Raw genomic sequence first — 17,554 nt, forward strand, 5'->3', positions numbered from 1 at the left:
CATCGCACTGAAATTCAGTGCCTAGAAATTCAGTTTCTTCTTGGCTGTCTGTATGGACACCTCAGAATCAGAGTCCAACTGAGCAGATCCTGTCGGCGCACGAGCAAGAGATGAACATCCACCCATGATTGGCTCTGCTTTTTGGCACCATGTCCCACTCAGTGGCATTCCCTGGCCCATTGGCCCTTTTGGACTCCCTGAGTTTGTCATAAAGCCAAGGTTAGAGCCAAACATCATGGCTGTGTCTAGACTGGCCAGTTTTTCTGGAAAATCAGCCGCTTTTCCGGAAAAACTTGCCAGCTGTCTACACTGGCTGCTTGAATTTTCGCAAAAGCACTGATGATCTCATGTAAGATTGTCAGTGTTCTTGCAGAAATACTATGCTGCTCCCATTCGGGCAAAAGTCCTTTTGCACAAAACTTTTGCTCAAAAGAGACAGTGTAGACAGCTCAGATTTGTTTTCCGCAAAAAAGTCCCGATCGCGAAAATGGCGATTGGGACTTTTTTGCAGAAAAGCGCGTCTAGATTGGCATGGACGCTTTTCCGCAAAAAGTGTTTTTGTGGAAAAGCGTCTGTGCCAATCTAGATGCTCTGTTCCGAAAATGCTTTTAACGGAAAACTTTTCCGTTAAAAGCATTTCCGGAAAATCATGCCAGTCTAGACATAGCCCATCTGTGGTATTAGTCATCTTCGTTCCCCCACAGATGCTACCAGCTGCAGTGACAGTTGAAGTGGTAGAGCCTCCAACCCCTTCAGCCATCATGCCACATGTAACTGTTCCAGCCTCAACACCATTGCCAAATCCGACACCACCGAGAGGGCTGACTTCGGCACAGATATCGGCACTGGCATCAATATTGATACCTGCAACTTTGGCACTGATATCGACACTGGCACCGACACTGGCACAAGCATCAACATCAGCTCCAGCACTGCTTCCGGCACCAGCACCATTGGCACCGTCTTAGGTGCTGTTAGTATACTCCGGTATTGGAGTACAAACAGTTATCCAGGCAGGTCCTATACAGCAGGAGATCCAACAGTCGATAGGCACCTTCTCCTCCTTTTCCCCTGATGACATGCTCATGGGCTCAACACCAGCCCTGTCCTTGAAAGATGTAAAGTCCTCCAACAATTCCTCAGAAGGGTGGCCCAGGTTCTCAATATACAGGCAGAGGAGGTGGTAGAGGATATTGACCCCCTTGTAGATGTACTGTCTTCCTCTGCCCCGACTGTATTGCTTTGCTGTGAGCAAGACACAAGAAGTCATTCTTCCACTCTACAGAGGCTGATTAGGCCTCAGTTGGAGTACTGTGTCCAGTTCTGGGTACCACATTTCAAGAAAGATGTGGAGAAATTGGAGAAGGTCCAGAGAAGAGCAACAAGAATGATGAAAGATCTAGAGAACATGACCTATGAAGGAAGACTGAAAGAATTGGGCTTGTTTAGTTTGGAAAAGAGAAGATTGAGAGGGGACATGATAGCGGTTTTCAGGTATCTAAAAGGGTGTCACAAGAAGGAAGGAGAAAACGTGTTATCTTGGCCTCTGAGGATAGAACAAGAAGCAATGGGCTTAAACTGCAGCAAGGGAGGTTTAGGTTGGACATTAGGAAAAAGTTCCTGTCAGGGAGGTTAAACACTGGAATAAGTTGCCTAGGGAGGTTGTGGAGTGCTGTTGCCTGAAATGCTGGCTGTTCCCTCTGGGTGGCCCGTGCTGCATGGGGAGTGCGGGGCCCAAACGGCCGCTTGCTCCCCCGTGGCGGCCCGGCTGAGTGGCACAGAAGTCAGCAGAGTGCTACGGCAAGAGGCGAAGGGAGGCGGGGTGGCGATGTTCACAGCCAGGGGGCAGGGCCTGGAGCCGCTGTCACGCCGCACGTTATCACACCGCCCCCCCTTCGCCTCCCACCGTGGCACTCGGCTGACTTCTGTGCCGCTCAGCCAGGCCGCCGCGGGGGACCAAGCGGCCGTTTGGGCCCCGCGCTCCCCATGCAGCACGGGCCACCCAGAAGGAACAGCCAGCATTTTTCAGGCAACAGCACCGCCCAGAGGGAACAGCCAGCATTTCAGGCAATAGCGCCCCCCAGAGGGAACAGCCAGCATTTTGGCGTTACAGACTCTCAGACACTGGGCTACTATATATATGATGTGGTGTTCATGTCCATTCCAATAGTCACTTTCCTACTCCTACTCCTCTATCAGAGCAACCGGCAAGAAGAACTGAAAGCAGGGGGGGAGCAAATGGAGTGCTATATTGCGTGCCATAGGGGTGCAACTTCAGTGGGCACTCAGGCCAACCTTATGGCTAGCTGCTTGGGGAAAAAAATCTGGCTAATGTGCATGTGCGCGCACAAACATCTGATTTGGAATGGACATGGACAACACATCTTGAAGAATAATAGTTACAAGAAGATGAGTAACCGTTTTTTCATCTCCAAGAGGCAAATGATCATCAGCACACCTAAATTGTGGGAGCTGACAATTCGCAGGAGCTGAAGATCTGCACCCAGCCAATTTCACTAGTAACGAGCTGGTAATGGCCCCTAATACTTTCCATTTAAAAAGTATTTTTTTTTACATGTATCCAAGATCAGAATTTGACTGCACGTACGGGTGGAGGTGTAAGGTGAGAGATTAAACCATTCAATTAAAAACAGAATATTAAACATACTAATACATTAATATTGTTTTTTAAATTGATGCTTTGGATTTTAAACAATATTTTAAAGATACATTCTTGTTCGTTATCCCTCACTGTTATGAGTAATAATTATCACTCTCTATATATATAAAAAAAAAATTTCCTGCAGGATGACAGTGTGACATCATCACTCCTTATCACTAGTTTATTGATATCAAATATACAGACTCATGAAACTGAGGTTATTGAAAATTTTATTTATATTGAAGAAGTTCTTCCCATAACATTTAGAGTTTCAATTTCAGCTATTTGGAAGGGGTAAGAGAAGGGTTCAGTTCCTCATTTTGGGTCTCACTCTTTTTTAAACCCTGACAGTTGGACCATGGCAGTTGGTGAGCTGTATAATACAATTTGGACTAAAACAGATGTACTGCAGGGGGAGGACAACAATTTGGATCCACAGGCAAAACTACACACACTGCACTTCTTCCTCAGGAAATGTTGTACTAACAGGAAATTGCACTATGTCAAGTACTCAGTTTGCAGTGATAACCATAATTCCAGCATTACTGAACTTTTAGCGTGCCCTTCTTTATGTAAATATTTTTGTAGATGTCTTATTAACAGATAACAAGTAACTCTTGCCACTTGTATTCCAAAAGTGCTTATCTAAACCACAAACATTACTATTCAGAGTAAATTTCCTCCTAATCACACTAGTGTCATGTGAGTTAAGGATGCATCACAATTTTTTCCATTACAAAACTTCTGTGCCAGGGATTTATTTCTTACCAGCAAGATTTAAATGCCGGAGACCAGCCATCTTACCTTCTAGGAGGATTGTTTTCATTATACAATACAATCTGAAATAAACATTACATGTGATATTTGTTACACAATAGTGGATGATTAAAACTTTCAAGCTGTTGATTTTCATTCCATTTCTAATTCCAGAAAACTGCCTATATTTGTCCAAAATAAAAAGTGTCTGCTATAATCCAGCATGCAGATAGCAATCTGGATGATGAGGAAGAAATAAATATGATGACTGCAGTGCTCAGGCAGATATGGTATGCTTGCACTGTTCACAGTTGCACAAAAGGGATGGGCCTACCAGCATTTTTACCATAATTCAAACACTGGCAGTGGGGCAAATTTTGTGGAAATAGCCACAAATATGGACTGTCCAAATGGTCCAAGATGGGCACCAAAAGTGGCCACTTTTTAAAAACTTAATGCTAGTGTTTGGGCCTCTGTTCTCTTTCCCACTAGTTAACTATTCCAGACCCCTCCTGGTCCTACACACTGAAGGGCTGAGCAAAAGGGATAATACAGAGTCTGATCCTGGTTTCATTCAGGATCACAATGGCCTACAGGGAAATTTCCCAAAAGGTCCCAGATACCCTTGCTCAAACCTCTCCAAGTAGTGGTAAATTAAGCTCTGCCCTCTCATAGATCTGACTCCTGGCTGGGTACAGTAGGAGGTTTAGACACATAACTCACTATGGCTTTATTTGGAGCTGTGGAGATGCCCACCCTCAAAACAGATGGGCCCATACTATAGTATCATACACCTTCCAACCAGGATTCTCCCTGCACATGATCACCGTATGAGTCGCTGACTATCTAATGGTTTGTGAAGCTAATCTGACTTCTGGTTGGTGCCCTGTCTATATAAACTGGGCACTCGCATTCCCAACTGGTTTAGTGGCAGAAACATGTTTTAAAGCATTTTTCAAACACAGAACCATTTGTCTTGATTAACTGGACAAGACGGTTACCCTCACATCTTTCATATGCATAAGGATTTTCCTTTACAGTCCTTGTCTGAAATCCCTGCTCCCATTCCTGAAGCATGCTAGCTCCCATTCCTGAAGCATGCTAGCTCCACCCCAGAAGCAGCTGCATGTTAGTAATGCCCCATGAAAAGCAGTGAGTGGCCAGTTAGAATGAAAGCAAGGTGACGTGCTCACTTAAGATACTATGATGACAATCAGATTATGCTCTCATTTTCTTAGCTTTTTAATTTTTTTTCTGTTTTTTTTTAATTAAAAATATATTTATACTTTCTAAAACTAAAAAACAACAACTATTTTGCCAAGGATCAGGGTAGCTATGCAGCTACAAAACAATGAACCGTTACATTTCCTTAATACTGTCATGGCAAACGAAACAACACATTTCTCCATAATGAGGTTTCAGTATAACGCGCTCTCACTCTCGCTCTGTTCCATCTTGCTGCCATGTTGCTTTGTATTTGCTCTACAGCTCAGACGCTCTGTGAAGGGCATTTATAAGTCTTGACATCTGCACCGTCCAATGGCTGCTCTTCTTGGCGCTTTCCTCTCTCCAGCTGCTTGGGAAGCAGGTTGCTTGCAAAGGGTTAACTCTTTCTCCAGAAGGCATAGCTGCGGCTGCCACTGCGGATAAGGTGACACTTGGCTGACCCAGGCCTGAGAGCTGCAGAAACCCCAGACAGGCTTAAGGAAGGGAAAACTGAACATATATAAACACAAGTGACAAAAGGCATTGGATTTTTATCACCTGGGCAGAGCAGACGGAATGTGTGGTCTGTTGCTAAAATGATGCACAAGAATGCTAGATATTGCAAGACCCATCTGCCGCCATTCACAGCATGCAACCCGACTCACTTATTTGATCTATAACGTTATATTTTACTTCTTTCTCTTTGGGAATAGAAATCACTAGGGCATGCAGCATGGTTACTAAAGGCAGCAGAAAGCCCTTGAGTGCGAGCAACTGGTAGCTGGAGCTGGAGAAAAAATAATAGATTTGTATATATTTATTCTAAGCAGCCTGATTTAAAAAAATGTTTCTTCTCCCACATCATTTGCTGAGCAGGACAGGGCTACAGCATCGCCTGCAGTATGTCTGGGTCAGAAAGCAGTGGCTGAAAACAGCATTGCGAACAAACACTAACCATTGCTTTATTCCCTGGCCGTTAAAATGGTCTGTGACAGGCAGGAGCAAATCCTCACCTGGAAGATGTTTTGATTGGCAGGATGGCTGGCTTCCCAGGCTTCATCTTTCCTCTGCACGGCAGGTGGGGCTCCTAGAGCAGGTAGATGATGTAGGAGAGGATCACCAGGCCGATGATGGCAAAAAACATTAAGATGAAAATATCCAGCATGGTGGAGGTGGCGGAGGCAGGGGCACGGACTGCCTGTTTGGGCTGCGGAGTTGCAGAGGCTGCGGCAGTGAAGGAGGCAGGCAAGCTGGCTGCAATGGCAGAGAGGAGGACTAGCCCAGATCTCCTTCCCCAACCCCCACAGTATCTCCCTCCTCTCTCAGCTGGAGGACAGAGAGCCATGCCCAGGACCGAGTGCAGATGAATTATCAGATTGCACTGTAGCTTTTAATCAAGGCTGAGAGTAGAGTTAAAAGGGAGGGGAATGGAAAGCGAGGGTTCAAACTGGGGAGGAGGTGCCTAGCGCTGAAAACCAGGCTCCTAAGGATCTGAGAGTACACAAAGGGACTCAGCCAGCAGCGGAGCTAGCAGTAATGAATGCTGTACCTGCAGGAAGTGTTGCTCTGCTACCCGCTGTTTTGAGCAGCCCAAGTCCCAGCTGGTTCAGACAGCCCATTTGTGGCTGATTTTGTCGTGGCTCAGATTTTTCCTTCTCTGGGTGACGTTGGGGGCCTGCAGGGGTGGGGCTGACTTATAAACATCAGCCATCACTCCAGCATGTCTGGAAAGTTTGGTGCCTTCCTGGGCATCCCAAGGCAGGCGTGGGCTGTGCCGTTAGGGCATCACTGCAGAACATGGGGCTTGTTGTATGTTTGCATGGCTGGCTGGAGCGGCACAGGGATGATGAGGCACGTTCCAACACAGCAGCAGTGACCATGGTTTTCTCCTCAAAGCCAGCTGTTTATAGCCTGATCCACACAGGGCTCCGCTGTGATGTTAGCAGCAGGTGGGAACAGGCTTAATGGTGGACTGAGGCTTTCTGCCCATAAAACAGTAAATAGGTTCTTAGCTCAGACACACGTGCCCTGAGCCCTGTGGAAGGGTGAGCTATATGATTATGAAAGTAACACCTAGAGGCAGCAACCCAGAACAAGACCCTGTTGCACTAGATGCTGCTCAGACGCATCATGAGACACAGAGTTAGATGAGTTCTTTGAGACTAGATCCCTCGGTTGCTATTAGCCAACATGGGAAGGGAAGAAGCCTTATGCTCTATTCTCCTAAACCTATGCTAAAACCTGGATGACAGGGGATGGATCACTCCATAAATCACCCTATTCTATTCATTCTCTCTCAAGCACCTGCCATTGGCCACGGTCAGAAGACTGGGGCAAATGGACCAATGGTTTGCTCAGTCGGGCCAGTACTGCGTTCTTACATGCCTGCCCCAAAGTGCTTATGCTCCAGACAACCAAAGACAGACTTATCTCCAGAGGGGAAACTGAGGCACAGAGCTTTAAGTGGTTGCCCAAAGCCACGAGGGAAGTCTGTGACAGGAGGAGAAATGGAACCCACAGCTTTGCAGTCCACCTCCTGGCTACAGGCGTATGTTTCCCTCTCAGTGGCTGGGGGAAAGACATAGAGCACAGGAGTGGAGATTAGCAGGCTAACGTGGTTCCAACAGGGCAGGGGGTAGGGAACCGTTTTTGGGTCGGGGGGCTGCTGACCCAGAGAAAAATCAATGGGGGGGCTGCACACAAGTGAGAAGAAAAAAAATCGAAGCCCCCTCGCTGACATGGTCCCTGAGAGGGAGAAAGACATGCCCCACATTCCTCTCGCACACCAGACCCTGGGGGGTGGTGGGCTAGTAGATTTTGTGCACTCTGTCTCCGTGGTAGGGCAACAGGCTTGCCAATGCTGGAGCAGAACCCTGAGTCTCAGGGGCTGCATCCAGGCAAGCTAGGGGCCGCATCCAGCCTGGGTTCCCCACTCCTGCAATAGGGGATGCTTGACATGCTGGGAAGTGCGGGGGGGGGGTTCTTGCTCACAGGTGGCTACATTGGAAGCTGGGAGGAGTCAAAAGGGCTCAAAGATGCAGGGGGGTGAGGACGTGTCCAAACACAGCAGGCATCGCGTTGCCATGAAAGCGAAGCAGCAAGTCCATTTGGAAGGAGTGAGCCAAGCTACCGTTAGCCCTCGTACACAGAACCGGCCTTAGGGCTCAGCATAGACCCTGAGCTTGCCCGTGGTCTTTTCTCCAGCATCCCCTGCACTGGAAGCCAAAAGCGGTACCTGGCCGAGCTCAGTCAGCGGTACATCCTTTTCAGCCCTAGCTCTCACAGGGCTTTATAAAATAGTTCCATGAGCCCCTTTGTAGCGGTGTGGGAAATGGAGGCAGAGGAGGGGGAAGTGACTCTCTCAGGCTATGTCTACACGGCCAGCGAAAACCTGCAGCAGCGCATCTCAGAGCCCGGCTCCAGTCTCACAGCCCGTCTAAAAGCAGCTGCGACAGCCATTCTGAGCCCAAATGTTTGCACAGCTCTCCTTAGCACTGTAGCACACACCCTGAGTCCATAGGCCCAGCTCAGATGCACTGCCACAGGTCAGGACTTGCAGCGGACGTGTTGCCTGTGATGCTAGAAATAGCAGTAGAAATAGACAGCCCCTGCTCGGAAGAGTTGATACTTTGTCCTGAGTGTTTATACTATGTGAGGGGAAACAAGTAGGGAGGGTAAATCATCCCATAGTTAATTCCCTGCATGGTTAACAAGGCCTGATTACTGCATGGCTGTGTCTACACTGGTGCGATCTTGCGCAAAAACTTGCTGCCTGTCTACATTGGCAGCGTGTTCTTGCACAAGTAAACTGACGTTCTAATTATTAAATCAGGGCTTCTTGCGCCAGAACTCTGACGCTCCCGCTCAGGAATAAGCCCTTTTGTGCAACTGTTCTTGCACAAGAGTCCAGTGTAGGCAGGCAACATGAATTTCTTGCGTAAGAAAGCCCGATGGTTAAAATGGCCATCAGAGCTTTCTTGCACAAGAGAGCGTCTACACTGGCATAGATGCTCTTGCGCAAAAGCACATGCCAGTGTAGACGCTCTCTTGCGCAACTACTTAACGCAAGAACTCTTGCTCTAAAGAGTTTTTGCGTAAGATCACGCCACGTTAAAATCTGCCTGGTAGCAGTTACAAGAGTAGTTAGGAATAGGCTAGAAGTATGCATGTTGATTTAGTTCCCACAGACTTCACTGGGTGTCCCACTGCCCCCTCGGAATCCAGTCACTGCAAAATCTGGATTACAAAAGGCAAAACAAAACACTAAACCTTTGACTCAAACTAGTTTCCTTTTTCTAACTTACTGCTGTCTCCCTTCCAGCAAAACTGGTAGCTTGTTTAAAACCAGAGGAAAATTAAAAACACAATTAAGACCAAAGCAGTCAGCAGGTAAAAATTATACTTTTATTTTAAATTTGAATAAACCAGAAAGCATTTGTTGATTTGTTCCATTTAATGGTTCAGTTAAAAAGGCCAAATAAATTTCATTTTCTGGGGGGCCCATCGGAAGAAATACAGACAAAAAATCCCCCACCAATAAAAAATGATCTAAGCCCGGCGCTGAAATGCAACTCAGAAAGCTAAGAGGTACAAGACTTGTTTAAAAACAAAACACATTAATGAAATGGTTACAATGATGCAATTTAGCTTTTATCTTTTTTTAAGATTTTACTTATTTTAAATACAGGTTTAGGTGCTTTTTCAGCTATGAAAAAAAGGCAAAAAAGTGCATAAGTCAGAGAGAAGGCAGAAATCAAGCAGTAAAATGTTTGTTTTCCATGGCAGGAGAAAAAAAAGGGGGAGGGGGAGAGAGGAGAAGGGGAGGATAAAGACAACAGTTTCAAGGTAGCATTAAAAAAGTTTTAGGCCCAAACTTAGTCACCTGTGTTTTTATTTGGTCCGTTACAAAAGGTTTATTCACATTGTTACGCCCATCCCCCTCCCCAGATGGTAACTGGCTAGAAGAACAGAGTATGAATGATCAGGAATGTGTCTCTCCCCATTCCCTCCACCAGGTCTTGTGCTCACACACTTCAGCAGCACCAAAGATTTCAATTTCCCCAACCCTGCCACTTTTATGCTCTGCCCAAGGCTGATCACATCCCCTTTCACCCAGGCCCACCCCATCTCCCACAAGCCCTTTGCTGAACAGGAAAGGTGAAAAACCAGAAGGTTCACTATTATCCCCAAGCCCTGCTCCCAGCTGGCTCTTCCAGGGGGATGGACCGTTCCTCACCTCTCTTAGCTCAGTACATCGATCCGAGGACAGAACATCAGAGACCCTCTTACCCATAAAAGCCTCCTCGCTGTAGCGGCTACCAGAGAGAGACTTGGAAGTGACAGGTTTTAAGGGTCCCTGCTGCTACCCACCCGTTAGGCCCTAATGCTGAACCATTTCCACCTTCAGTTCAGTGTCCCTTAGGCAGCGGTTCTGCATCACCATTGTGCTTTTGAAAAGTGAAACGAGTGTGAGAAAGAGGAGGTGTGTGCAAAGCCCTCTTCCATGTTTCAGGGGTGGCTTCCCCATTTTAAGAACCTAGCTGCCGCTTTCTCCCTTCCCCGCCGAAAGGTCAGCGAGAAAGTCAAAGTGTACGGAGGGGAAGTGGGCTGAGGGGGAAACCCGGAACAGTGCAGCACCATCGAGCAGAGGTCTCCTGTGCTCTCAGAGCAGGGGGAAGACTCCTGAAACTGATGTGCTGCCCTCGAAGCCAGAGATTAAACCATCGAGCTGGGCCTAGAGCTTACAGACCACCTCACTGCATGCACCTGCCGTGCAGCCTCAGGTCACCCTCCTGGGATAATGAGAGCAGTAAAAGTACATGGAATTCCAGTTGAGAAGGAGAAAGGCACAAGGAGTGCCAACCCAGAGGGCAGCCGGGTTGATCCACTGGGAAAACGCCCCCTGGATCAAGGCAGAGAGGGTTCACAGCCAGCTCTTTTCAATACTCGGCTTCCTTAACCAAGTGTCTTCTTCCCGGCATACTGATTTCCAGTTATAGTGACCCCTGTGCCCAAAATATGGGGGGTGGGGCAATGTGCTTTAAAGGTTTGGTCCACGATGCGATCCAATGTAGGAGCCGCCTGGAATGTCTGTCACCAGCCTGGATCCAATGAGACAATGCAGAGAAAACGGGGCCGGGTGTGTCTGTTCATTCCCTTCCTGGTCCCCTTGCTGTGGACCCGAAACAGGCCAGTTCAAAGTGGAATGGAATTGGGACTAGAACTTGCCCTGCTGCCCCTGGGAAAGGGGATGGAACTGGCTGACCGCTGGGGTGTGTGTGTGTTTCTGCCTTTGTTCTACTTCCCTGCCCCCATCCGGCTTTTCAGAACCGCAGTCCCAGGAGTGGCACCTGCAGAGCAAGGCATGTGCCGCCGTAAAGCAGACGCGCTGGATCTCAGCAGAGCCACCTCCTGGTCTTTGCCCAGATGAAACACAAGCCACCTCGCTCCTCCTTCCCACTCTCTCTGCCAGCCATCGCGTTTCCCCCACGCTCAGCTGAGCTGGTTCATGGCCATAGGACGAAAGCAGACCCAGACTGAGCAGGCAGTGGCTCCAGCCAGCGCTGGGGGAGCAGGGGGGGCAGGCTAGAGCCTAAGACCCCCCCGGACTCTGCTCCACATGGCCATGCGGAAAGCACACTGGTCCAGCAGCGGGGAAAGGAGAACGAGCAGGATCCCTGGGGGAACGTCTACACCACAGGGCTAAAGTCGAATTAAGATGCGCAACTTCACCTCCGTCAATTGGGTAGCTGAAGTCGAAAGAGCTTAATTCCACTTTTGGCGCTGTCTACACAGCAGGAAGTCAGAGGAATACGCTCTTCTGTCGACTTCCCTCACTCCTCGTGAAACGAGGGTTACCAGGAGTGGGAGGAAGAAGTCCTCCAGCTCACCGTTATTTCGGAATAAAGGCTTGTAGTGCAGATGCACAGTTTGTTATTTCGGAGTAACACCAGTTATTCCAAATTACGCTGCTGTGTAGACGTACCACCAGTTCGCAGCAGCAAATTGCTTGGTAGAAACTGACTAGAAGGCACAGGAGCCCTTCCTCTCCTCGCTACTGGAATGGTATTTGGTTCTAGAAGGGTTGTGGGTATCACTTTCATTCCCAGCCCCCTGGGGGACTCCTGGATGACCATGGGGGAGGCAGGGAGGCACCATCTGCCCCGCCCCATGGCTCAGACATAAGCAGTCCCTGGGCTACTCCTCACTCCCAAGACAGCAGCAGTCACGCCCCAGAGCCTAGAACTGGCCCTGCAAGGAGTTGGCCCCATTCATGGTAGCTCCAGTGGCCTGGCCAGGCCTGGGTGATGCTGCTTTGACCCTGTTTGCAGGACCATCACCCCCCTCCCCCACACTCCTGCCTCTCTCCGGCCCCAGAAATCCCAGCCCTCGGCAGGCAGTAGCACAGCCCCAGGAAGCCAATGAAAACCTGAGAAGAACAGCGCGAAATAGACACTTCAAAAGGGACTGAGCTTCGGTTCTGCAGCACTCGCATTTTGCTGAAGTTTTGACTTACTATGAAGGTTTTTAGAGGAAAAAATGGGAAGAGGGAGAGAGACGGGGATGGAAACATTAAGAGAGGCAATGAGGTGGGAGAGGCAACCGAGGATGGCCCAGTACAAGGTCCCTGCAGGCAATCCGGGTGCCAGCTAACCTCCCCCCCAGCTGGCTCCAGAGAGGGGGATCCCCACTAGCCCAAAAGACAGCGTTTCAACCCCCTCCCCTAACCGGGGACACCTAATCGTTGGTCCCTTCTTGCTTTGCTTCCAGTTGCTTGGCTTGGTCCCCAACAGAGAGGGAGGGGTTTGGTCCAATCAGGCAGGTCAGCTGAGATCCTGTCTTAGCGCAGGATCGCAGCGATTCCAGTTGCTTCCCTCATAGTCCCTGGGGATGGAGAGCCTGGTAGCTAGACTCCTGCCCCCAACCCTTCCCCAAGATGGGGGAGAAGGGGTAAGAGATTAGCGAGGAGGAAAGCTGCAAGGCTGGGGCCCGGGACAGGTCTCCCACCTAGTCCCATTAGAGCTGGAATAGCTACAAAACAAAATGAAATTGGCAAGAGAAACCAGGGCCCGGGGCAGAGTACTGACGGGCGAGGGGTGCAGCTCGGAGGGAGGAATGGCAGAACGCGGCAGAGAAGGGATGCTGGACAAGAGAGACAGGATGGGGGACCTCGTGTGAGCTGGGGGCTTCGGGTTCCACTCCACGCCCCCCCCCCCCCGCCAATGCTTAGATGGCCTCCACATAGTTGGCAGGCAGCATGCCGGTGTCCCCAGTGCGCTCAACCGTGCCGTACATCCAGCCGTCGTCGATCTGCTGCACGTTAACGATGGTATCCCCATCCTGGAAGGAGACCTCGTCTTCATCGGCAGCATTGTAATCGTAGACTGCGCGGAACCGCTTCTGGGGGGGGGGGGGGGCAGAGAAGTGTCAGACACATGGAGGCGGTCCAGGTCCCCTCCCACGCCCTGCTCATGGCGGCTGAGCCCACCCGAGAGCGACTGAGCTTTCCATGGGGAAAGTTTGTGATTCAGGAGAGCTGAGGGGCACGGAGCTGTGAAGGGGCCACTCCTGGGCTCTCCAGAGGGCAGGGCGCCATGGGGCTGGGCCCAGCTCACAGCCCAGCAGTGCCTGCTAATAGCTGCAGCAGGAGAACCCCGGGGGGGGGAGGGGGGGAGAGAGGATCTGTGGACCCCTCGCCCCCATGCAAGTAGAGGAGCTGACAGCCTGCATGGATCCCTGAACAAGGTGTGTGGGGGGAGTTCTGTGCTCCGGGAAGGGACGTGGCCTAAGCCAGAAGGGGCGTGGCTTGAGCTGGAAGGGGCGTGGCTTGAGCCGGAAGGGGCGTGGCTTGAGCCGGAAGGGGTGTGGCGGGGCAGCCAGCCATGCTGCCAGGAGCACGTCCCCCGCCCCACCCCTCAGAACCCAGTGCGGCGCTCCAGCTGTGATTTAAAGGGCCTAGGGCTCCAACTGCTGCCGCCCCATTTGCTCTCTGCCCGGTCAGCAGGCCTGCATGCAAGGGGAGCTGCAGCAGCTAGGGCAGGCTGCATGACCGCAGCCAAGTGCTGACCGTGCTAGCAGCCACTCCGGAGACCCCCACCTAGCATGAGCACTGGGCAGGCTCAGCGCCACTGGGGCTATACTCACTCCTCCTCCTCCTCCTCCAGACGGGGCGTTACGCTGTGTAGAGACTGGCACTGCAGGCTCCTTGAAGCCAAAGGACTGAGATGGAGGCTGCTGCTGGTAGCCTGGGAAAGAAACACGCCTGGTTAGCTGTGTCAAGCTGACCGAGTATGGGGTTAGAGAGCCCCGGAGCAGCATCTCAGGAGAGCCGTGCCGCGGCTGAAACCAGACGTGTTGGGAAGAAGTTCTGCAAGGCGAGGCATGCCCTTCAGTAGCCCCACTGAGCCCGAGAAGCGACGCCTGGCCTCGGTGGGGCACCGGAGTCAGAAGACGGAGGGAGGAGGCGCACGAGACGGACTGGGACCTGTTTAACCAGGGCTCCCTTCCCAGAGCGTGGGGCTCCTTACCAGGGCTGCTGGGCTGGGCCGGAGGTTGCTGATGCTGTTCCACGGGTCTCCTGTAGTTGGCGCCGTCCTGCGAATTCCTGCGTTCCGGTTCACCGCCCTCGCCGCTGCTCGGGCCCATCCTGCTCTTCTCAAACTCTTCATGGTACTTTATCTGCAAGAGGGAGAGGCGGAGTGAACCCCTGGCTGGGGGCTCCTAGGGCGGAGGGGAGGCTGCCCGGACCAGGCACAGCTCCAGGAGAGTATGGCCCTTGATGGACAGGTTTTAATCCATTCCGAGTCTCCTCCTCCCAAGCCAGCTGGATCACACCCATTCCTGCAGCAGAGACCGAGCCAGGGACTTTACAATCCCCAGGCTTGGCCCCGGCAGGAAGCTGCTTCATCTGGAGCAAACCTCAGTGAAAGGCTCTAGGTCGGGGTGGGGAACTTCAGGCCCTGAGGCCAGATATGGCCCCTGGCTTGCCTGGATCTGGCCCTCGAGGTTCAGCTCCCTCCCCCCAACATTGGGGAACCCGCACTGGTGGAGCACACAAAATCTCCTACGCTGGGCCCTATAGGCTCCGGGAGAGGTATGTGGGGAGGATCTTTCTCCTTCTCGGTCGGGGGCCACGGCAGTGAGGGGTTTTTTGGTTGGTTTTTTGCTCCTCACCTGTGTGCGGCCCCAGACTGATTTTTCTGTGGGTCAGTGGTGCCCAGCCCAAAAAAGGTTCCGCCCACCCCTACTCTAGGTGCTGCAGCTCTCCTCTAGCATGCCCAGTCCCTAGCACAGTGCTTCATGCAGCTGGAAATGTTATCGATCCCACAGCCCTTCTCACCGGGGGCAGCTGGACTCCAGCCAGGACGGGCTATTTACCTCCCGCCCACCTACGAGGCCACCAGGCAGTTTCTACCACGCAGCCCTCCCGAAAGGCCACAGCATTAGCGTGATGTTAGGCACTTCTCTCCCAGCCCCGGGCTGGCGTGCAGGGAATCCCCACCCACTACTGGAGAAAGGCAGCGCTGGAAAGCGACTGGCGCTGCTCACGCTGCAGGCCGGCAGGTGGCACTGCAGGCTCTTGGCAAGTCCAGAGCCAGCGGGTGTCGGGGGAGCGGAGTGGGTGGCTCTAGTCCCCTCTGCCCAGCCGGAGGTTTCAAAACCACAGAAGCCCAAGCCTCTGCCCACCCTGCGCTTGGTCTGGACAGATTCGGGCAGGTGCCAGCTGCCAGTTTCCTTGCCCAGCGTCAGCTCTGAAAAGCAGCTGAAGACAGAGGTTGCAAATCCCTCCCTGGCAGCAGTTGGCAGCTTTCTGGCCAGCTCAGCACAGAGTTTGGCGGGGGAGGGTGCGAGGGATGTAAAATCCCATGTAATGAGTTAACCAATGAAAGGTGACGTTTAACCAGTTAGCCAATTAAAGGGGGGAGTGCTCCAGCCCTTCACTCCAGCCCTGGCCAGGATGTAGGGACCCCGCCATGGGCAGGGTCCCCCTGCCTGGCCAGAGCAACCCCTGCTTGAGATGTGCAGACAGGGGCAGCTCTGGACGCCCGGAGCAGCCTGTGGGGGGCCCCATGGGTCTGGAGCAACCCCCTGCCCATCCCACCGGTGAACTGAAACTGGTCAGCATCCCTAGCGCGAGTGAGTGAGAGAGAGAGAGAGAGAGAGAGAGAGAGAGAAATCTGCTACAGGAGAGCTGTCCTAACGGCAGCAAGGGCAAGGAGGGAGCCTCTGACGGGACATGAGGAAGCCAGGGGAGAGCAGCCAGTTTGTGAACTTGGCCCCCTCTATTCCAGTCCTAGAATCCCTCCCACATTTCTGCCGATACCCCTCCCCCATGCCAACGCTCTTTGGCCTGGTATCAGAGAGCACTAGAACTGGAAGGGCCCTCGAGAAGCCATCGAGTCCAGTCCCCCGCCCTCCCAGCAGGACCAAGCACTATCTAGATCATCCCTGGCAGGTGTCTGTCCAACCTGCTCTTCTATATCTCCAGGGATGGAGATTCCACAACCTCCCCAGGCTACTTATTCCAGTGTTTCACCCCCCTGACAGGCAGGAAGTTTATTTGGATCCGGCTCATTCCCACTTGGATCAAGGCAGGGTCTGGAGCCAGGCCGGCAGAGGAAGGCCAGTCAAGAACTACCTAGCACCAGCCTCTGCTTCGGCCCCTTCTCTCGATTCCCCTCCCCCTGCATCCTTGTTCCTCGCCGAGAGCAGCGGGACTCCGTCCAGCCACACAAACGGGAAGCGCACGTGTGGAGGGAGGAGACCCCCGCCGGGCTCTCTGCGCGGCTGCTGTTGACAGCCCTACACCATGGCAACGAGCTACAAGCCTGCAATGTCCCCTGGAAAAGAGGCCTCATATCGTCCCGGTCTGCCCGCGGCTGCTGAGGACCAAGCTAGCTGGCCCTGCTTCAGCCGTGTTCCTCCTGTGAGGACACAGGTGCAGAGAACGCAGACAGCCCCGTCTCCAGTTTGCTCCACAGGCGGGAAAGAGTCACACGGTTACCAAGGCCCTGGGCCGCTCCTGCCGTGTTTCCGCCAATGCTCTCAGCTCAGCAGCCTCCCACCAGGCCGCAAATAAACGGGCTGCAGGCCACGCGCTGAGTAGCCCTGATCTCGACAGTGCTCGGCCCTGCCGTGAGGGCAGAGGACGGGACTCGATGACCTCTCGAGGCCCCTTCCAGTTCTAGGGTTCTAGGATTCCATGACCCCTGCTAGCAGCAGCTGCTTTTAACAGCTGGTGCGAGAATGGATCTGAGGGCTGGGCCACCCCCATCTTCAGGCTGCTCTGGGAGAATCCCCTGCTCCTGGCTTTGGCCTCCGGAGCAGCTCAGCCTCAGATCCCTGGAGCTGGGAATGCTCCCAAGCACCAATTAGGGCTCTGGAGCTTGGCAGCCAGCGGGGAGACTGCTGTCCAGGAAGTCGCAGGGCAATTACTCAATTCAAATGCCTGAGTATTTGTAACAAAAAGAGAGACAAACAGAGGGGGTGGGAGGGGAATCCCAGCAGAGGATCTAAACAGAGGGCTACAGATTAGAGTCATCTCACCACACCTCCTCAGTTAGATTCCCCCCCCACACACGCCCCAGTAACCCTTCGAACGCTGGCTCTCAGCCAGCCAAAAGGAGATTATCTAGCCAGCCTGGAGATGCTCTGCCGGAAAGAGCAGAGGAGACCCCATGATGTTAACTGCGACAAGAGCCCCCAACCCACCCAGACTAGAGACGTAAAAGCCACCTGGAATGGTTAACCGCTTGGCTGTGGGAGCTGCTCCGGGCCCACCACAGCCCTGCCAGTTGGGCTGCCTTGGGAGGAGGCGGCTCCGGTTAACCGGTTAGCTGTAAGTATGCCACTATGGCACATGCTTACCAGTTAACCTCTTACCCGGTTAACCTTTACCATCCTTAACTAGACAGCACATGGAGGGCAGAG

The 17,554-nt window shown here is 52.2% G+C and overlaps 1 protein-coding gene across 1 annotated transcript in view; it reads right to left on the minus strand.

Annotated features, from left to right (window-relative positions):
* Positions 1-9,014: 9,014 nt before the first annotated feature.
* LASP1 (LIM and SH3 protein 1) overlaps positions 9,015-17,554 on the minus strand; it is a 62,795-nt gene continuing 54,255 nt past the window's right edge. Inside the window, exons 5-7 of the mRNA XM_075911465.1 lie at positions 14,152-14,302; positions 13,769-13,869; positions 9,015-13,024 (exon numbers count right to left, since the gene is read on the minus strand). Coding sequence (XP_075767580.1) covers positions 12,851-13,024; positions 13,769-13,869; positions 14,152-14,302 — 426 coding nt within the window. The 3' untranslated portion in view covers positions 9,015-12,850. The remainder of the gene's footprint in view (positions 13,025-13,768; positions 13,870-14,151; positions 14,303-17,554) is intronic.

This window comes from Pelodiscus sinensis, chromosome 29, assembly GCF_049634645.1.
Source record: "Pelodiscus sinensis isolate JC-2024 chromosome 29, ASM4963464v1, whole genome shotgun sequence".
Classification (NCBI taxonomy): Eukaryota; Metazoa; Chordata; order Testudines; family Trionychidae; genus Pelodiscus; species Pelodiscus sinensis.